General features: G+C 42.6%; 1 protein-coding gene across 1 annotated transcript; it reads right to left on the reverse strand.

Annotated features, from left to right (window-relative positions):
• Positions 1 to 1,042: 1,042 nt before the first annotated feature.
• Positions 1,043 to 5,216, reverse strand: LOC125486773 (ATP-dependent Clp protease ATP-binding subunit clpX-like, mitochondrial). Its single transcript, XM_048615736.1, has 4 exons — positions 4,733 to 5,216; positions 2,192 to 2,352; positions 1,817 to 1,937; positions 1,043 to 1,086 (listed from the first exon to the last, which is right to left on the reverse strand). The coding sequence occupies exons 1-4, from the start codon at positions 4,809 to 4,811 to the stop codon at positions 1,043 to 1,045; spliced, it is 405 nt and encodes a 134-aa protein (XP_048471693.1). The 5' UTR covers positions 4,812 to 5,216.
• Between the last annotated feature and the right edge of the window lie 977 nt (positions 5,217 to 6,193).

A 6,193-nucleotide genomic window follows, 5' to 3' on the forward strand; every position in this document is an offset into this window, starting at 1 on the left:
CAACGATGCCACCCGAAGGTTGCAGGAACAGCAACTCATATTCCGCTCGGGAACCTTGCAGCCCAATGGTATCAATGTGGATTTCACAAGCTTCAAAATCTCCCCTCCCCCTACCGCATCCCAAAACCAGTCCAGCTCGTCCCCGCCTCCCTAACCTGTTCTTCCTCCCACCTAAAGCCGCACCTCCATCTCCTACCGACTAACCTCATCCCGCCCCCTTGACCTGTCCGTCCTCCCTGGACTGACCTATCCCCTCCCTAACTCCCCACCTACACTCACCTTTACTGGCTCCATCCCTGCCTCTTCAACCTGTTTGTTTCCTCTCCACCTATCCTCTCCTCTATCCATCTTCTATCCGCCTCCCACTCTCTTCCTTTTTATTTCAGAAACCCCTTCCCCGATGAAGGGTCTAGGCCCAAAACGTCAGCCTTTCTGCTCCTATGATGCTGCTTGGCTTGCTGTGTTCATCCAGCCCTGCACCTTGTCGTCTCGGATTCTCCAGCATCTGCAGTTCCTGGTACCTCTGATTCTATTAAATATCATTGACTTGTACATTTACTAGGAAGACCTGGAACAGAAATTATACTGCCATCTTGCTGTCACCACATACAACAAAATTTCAGTGTGACCTGCTACTTCATACAGAAACTAGATTCTGATCTGCAAGTTTCCCCTGTTGTTGCAACTTTATTCAGTTATAAACTAAATACATGCAGCCTCTTGAATGGGCAATGCTGTGACCAGACCAATTGTTTAAAAAAAAATAAGCCTAGCATTGTTAACATCATTTTTTATTAAACACAACGAAAGAGTTGGTTCTATCCATTGGCAATCAAGTCCAAATTAATTTGTTTTAAAATGGCTTTCAAATGCTTCCAAATTAATAACATTTTCAATGCTTAGTTCTAATTTAATGTGAATTCAGTAAAGTTATTTTAATGCAGTTATACAGCAGCTAAACCACAAAACGTGGTGTGCCTGATTTTACCATTATGTGGATGTAATTTTATCATTACATTAAATAGTAAATTATACTCAATGGTTAGTATAGTTCATAAGTCATGCCTATTTTCACAATGCGGAAAACTGTTGAGAAATTCAAACATTTCACAACTAATAGTCAGCACGTGGATGGACAAGAGGAAAGAACCACGTTAAGAACTTTGAGACTCCCAAGGCAACTACGTGGAAAGTGAAGTCATTGCTACAGATGCTGGGCAACTCTACTACTGAGCTGGACAGATGATTATACTGAAAGATGCTGGCAAGCTTGAATGTGTCAAATGTTGTAGAGAAATTGAAGAGAGAGATAATCCACCAGTTACAAAAACAGTGACTCCCTAGGAATTATTTCCATGCTTAGACAGGGACGAAGATCTGATTAGATAGAAATTCAAACACAGAATGATGGAGAGATCAACTATGATGAAGGAAGTGAGATGTTGTAGATTTGAGAATACAAGGGAGGATGCAGATGAGGTATATGCTGAAATGGCAGAAAAGCCACTGGTGGTGGTGGGCCGGTAGGGCAGGGAAAGAAGAGATGACACAGCACTCTTGAAAGGGAAGAAAAGAAAGTTGGACAGTGAATAGTTTTGTTGAAACTGGATTTGGGAGTAATACATGAGGGTTGGGGAGAAATGAAGAGAGAGAGGTGTCTTAATGATACTGTGACAAAGGCGCAATAAACAGAAAAGGGAAAGAGTAGTTCCAATTAAAATGAAAACAAAATTGCCTTTCAGTGATAAAACTTAAAATATCCTGTATTTATAGTGATCAGCAACCAAAGACAAAGTTAGATCTATATATTACTTACAGACAAAAGTCTCCACATGTGTGCATGGGTCACCGCACTTAGGGCACCGTAGTTGGCTTCCACCCTTCCCTGAACCTCCTGATCCAGATGATCGTTTGCTACCCCCTTCGCTGACAGACTTCTGCAAACATTTAATAAACCAGAAATTACAAGTTTATGTTAAACATGGATCACTATCTTGAGGATTCAGGGCAAGTTCACAACAGTTGCACAAGTTTCAAAAATTAAGATTTCATTATACAAATGAACTTTAAATGGTAACTAAACAACAGGAAAACCTTAGGCATAAAATCCATAATCTGTTTTAGAAACAGATTAGTTATAAACTACAGAAAAATGAATTTCATAAGTTTGATAAATAACATGGAAGTTTACCTTGTTGCTATCTCCTGACGTATCTTTTGTGCCACCATCTTTTGATGCAAGTAGAGTAATAGCTTCACCAAATGATCTGCAAGGAACTTTTGTTCCTCTTTGTGTTTCAAAACAAGAGGAGTGTCCTAAGAATGGGAAGTGAAATCGAGCAAAACCAAATCCTGAAAATGAAATGTAAACTCACTGTCACAATGCTGCCACAAAATATTTCAGAGATGTAAATATTCCTTACGTCTACTTTTTCAGAATAGATCAAGTATTGACTTTTTAAATAGTTAAGTTTGACAGTCCACTCCACAAATTGGATAGAAATTACTAAACAAATCATATTGGATGTTGGTTGTCAGTGCAGTTTTGGTCTTCTGCATCTATTATTAAAATATCAGGCTCATGGTTTTGAGAGTTTGGTAGTAACTTTATCCTGAAGAGATTACTTTATACTTAATTTTATGTGGTGGGTATAGTTAAACTGCATTTAATGCAAAGACGATGAGGTTTTTGAGAACTAGTAGCAAAGGAAACCAGCTATGCGAAGATAAATACACGAGCAAATCAGTCTTCCCTTATATACCACTGTGTAGTATTAGTCATTACAAAGCAAAGGGTTCTTGAGAACAGCACAATGATACCAAAATACACTGGGAACAGCATTCGAAAATCAGTTTAAACTTAAAATATAAACGAGCCAGTTCAAAGCTACAATCCAATTTTGAACCAGTTTCAGCTAGGCAGGTTGCTAGAATGAGTGGGTGAATAAGTGGGAGGTAAAGTTTAAAGAAGTGCGAAGTGATTCATTTTGGTAGAAAAAACAAGGACAGGCAAATAAAGTAACACGTACAAGTTTAAAGAGGTTGCAGAAACAGACTTGGGCATACAATTTATGTGCTAAATCACTGATATAAGCAGGACAGGTTGAGATAGTAGTTAATAAAACAAATGGCATTGTGGTCTTTGTAAATAGGAACAGAGTAAAACTGCAAGGGAATTGGTAAAACCTCTACAAAATAATTTGTTTGGCCTCAGCTGGGCTGTTCTGTCCATTTCTGGTCACCACACTTTAGGAATGATGTAAAGGCATTAGAGCTAGTGCGGAAAACATTCATGAATGAATCATTCCAGGCCTGAGAAAATTCAGTTCCTTAGACAGATTGGAGAAGTTAGGACTGTTCATCTGGGAAAACAGCATTGAAAGGACGTTTAACAGAGGCAAAGACATGAGTGGTCTGAACAGAACAGTTAAAAATTGTTCAACAGAAAGCATACATTGAAGGTAATTGGTAAAAGTAGTAATAGTGACATCAGGAAAACTTTCATTGAGTACCTAGAGTCTGGAATACACAGTCTGAGTGTCTAAGAGAGGCACATGCAATCAAGGCATTAGAGAGAGAATTGGACATATAAGAAGAAGATTTTCAGTGTTTGGACAGAAGACAGTATCTAGCTCTTGGTGAACTGATCCTTTAAACAGCTAGCACAGACAGGCCAAATGGCTTCCATGTGCGTGTGTGCGTGGTGGGTGGAAGCAGCTCAAATTCTAAAAACAAAGCTGGGGACAGTTAGTCACAATAATTTTAGGGGTTCTGCTGGTAAGTTGCCAGGGGTAAAAATGGTGACTTCAACCCAAGACACTGCCTGGGGAGCAAGGTGGAATTAGCAATACGGGTATGATGCCTGTGGCTGGGTACAAAGGCAATGGCCAAAGTCTAACACAAGGAAATTGTGACTCAAGCAGGACCAAGTGCCTGTCAAACAGGTTGATAGCACAAAAGCAGGAAATTATGTCAAAGCAGACATTTAAAACAAAAATGGAAATTTGGAACAAACTCAGCCACCATAATACATGCCTTGTCACCATTGCATCACATACATGACACAATAAAGCAATGTAATTGCATTGTTCACACAAAAGTTGTAAAGTTCACCAATACTTTTCTCCCAAAAACTGTAGCCTTCAATAAAAGAGTATAAAGAAGTCCAAATCATGAAGACAGACTACCTAAATTTATATGGAATACTTTATAACACCCCAAAGCACTTTCCAGCCAGTGTGGAACCTTATAAAGTGTAGCCTCTGCTATAATATACAAAATATAATATTCAACTTACATTCCCCGGACTCGCTCAGACATTAAGTAGCCTGATCAGATTTATGAATTGATTTAGGAGGCTTAAAAACAATCCCAGCTGGGACAGGGGATAACGCATCAGGAGGTGTCCATCTATCAAAATAGGCAGAACCTAATCCAAAAAGCAGCATCTCTGACAACGTAACACCGACCCAAAATCTCCAACTTCGATCTGGGCACTGAGTCAACAACTTCTGTACCGAGAGGCGACAAGAAAATAAAATCGTTGAGCCGAGACTCAAGCACAGATTACGCCGACTGTATCCATCGCCATCTCCCCCAGCCCCAAACACATATCCCACACCTAGATTACCATCAGGCTCCCTGTAAAGCGGTAGACTGATGGGTTCTGGGGAGGGGAGGGGAGGCGAGGCGGGGGGTGAAGACGATGTTCTAAGACCAGCCCGGTTCTTACCCAGTCCGGAGGAGGTTACAGACGAGCGGAGAAGACGAGCTACCGACGAGCAGGTACACATCACCACGACGCAGGACATGTCTGGCCCGGGGTCGGTCGGGCGGGCAGGCAGGCAGGCGAGCAGCTGACCGCCTACCCCCCACCGCCTCGGGCTCGGCTGCTTCCCCCTCGGTCTGTCAGTTTGTCCGTCCGTCCGTCCGTCCAACTAACTGACAGGGCCCAAGCGCCTCCCGTCTGAAATACTCGAACTCGCCCGGCGAACAGACACCGGAATCCGGACTGAATGTTCGAGATCCACTCGAGGATGGACTCCCGCCACCAGAGGGGAAAAAAATAATAAACTTCCACACAAAATAAACCACAAATAAATAAACAATTCCTCGCCGCCGCGGTCCGGCTCTGTCCAACGTCGCCGACGCACAGTTACGGCCCCGGAAGCGGTTTCTTCCGCGCGGGGGGGGGGGTCAAATCAGGACTTCCTGTTAGTGTGAGTAGGAGCCCGGCGGCTGTTGGTGTGCGGCGGTCACGTGGGCCCGGCCCGCGCCATATTGAATGGGCAAATGGTGGCAATGGTAGCGAGGGACATTGGAAACCTAGGCAGTCACACACCGCCGGGCTTCCTTATGGCAGGAATGCACCGAATTATGTACATTCCCATCATACAACTCCATACCAAGAAAAAAAGGAAACGATTTTGTCATTTTGACGTCCACCTGAGAGTGCAGGCAAGGGCCTTAGTGATGAAATTATGATGGGAGTAGTTAGGGTATGGAATGTACTACCTGGAAGTGTGGTGGAGGCGATTTAATTGAGGCATTCAAGAGGACATTGGAAGATATTTTCAATGGAAATAATGTGCAAAGGTATGGGGAAAAAGCAGGAGATTGATAGCAGCTAGTGATGCTCATTTAACAAGTGGGCGCAGACATGATGGCCAGAATGGATCCCTACGTGATAACATTTCTGTGATCAATAACACTTATGCATGCAAAGATTCAGCACCTCTGTCAATGTAGCATTCCTCCAGTGCAGCACAGGAGGAGAAACCTCAAAGGGAAGCATAGGACTGGATGGAGAATGTTGCAGGGATTAGGAGGGAAGACGGTTTTGGTTTTCACAAGGATGCTGAAACACTACCAAGTTATTTTTCCCCCTTTCCTCCCTGCAGAGTTTAACTGCACTCAGCTCCCTATTGAGCTTTCATTAGATTATAAAATTACCAAGCTTCTATCTCTATTTTGTTGCCACATTTTCTGAATTGATTGTCACCCGCCTTTTGCCTTTGATATGATGCTGATTGCCACCTGCATTGTTCCACCTGTCCCAATGATAATTGACATGAGTCAGACCCATCTCCTCCCGTGCTTTTGATGGTTAGAACCTAGATTGTTTCACGACTGTCATGTCCATAAAATCATGTACCATAGATAGTGGCCATTACTCCTATCTTGCCTGTGCCTG

This window comes from Rhincodon typus, chromosome 33, assembly GCF_021869965.1.
Source record: "Rhincodon typus isolate 14 chromosome 33, sRhiTyp1.1, whole genome shotgun sequence".
Classification (NCBI taxonomy): Eukaryota; Metazoa; Chordata; class Chondrichthyes; order Orectolobiformes; family Rhincodontidae; genus Rhincodon; species Rhincodon typus.

Excerpts from the sequence above, each read along its gene's own strand:
- LOC125486773 (XM_048615736.1), bottom strand. The coding sequence starts at position 4,811 with ATGTCCTGCGTCGTGGTGATGTGTACCTGCTCGTCGGTAGCTCGTCTT. Across the intron at positions 2,353-4,732 it reads TGTAACCTCCTCCGGACTGG|GATTTGGTTTTGCTCGATTT; the intron begins GTAAGAACCGGG and ends TTTCATTTTCAG. Across the intron at positions 1,938-2,191 it reads CGTCAGGAGATAGCAACAAG|AAGTCTGTCAGCGAAGGGGG; the intron begins GTAAACTTCCAT and ends AAATGTTTGCAG.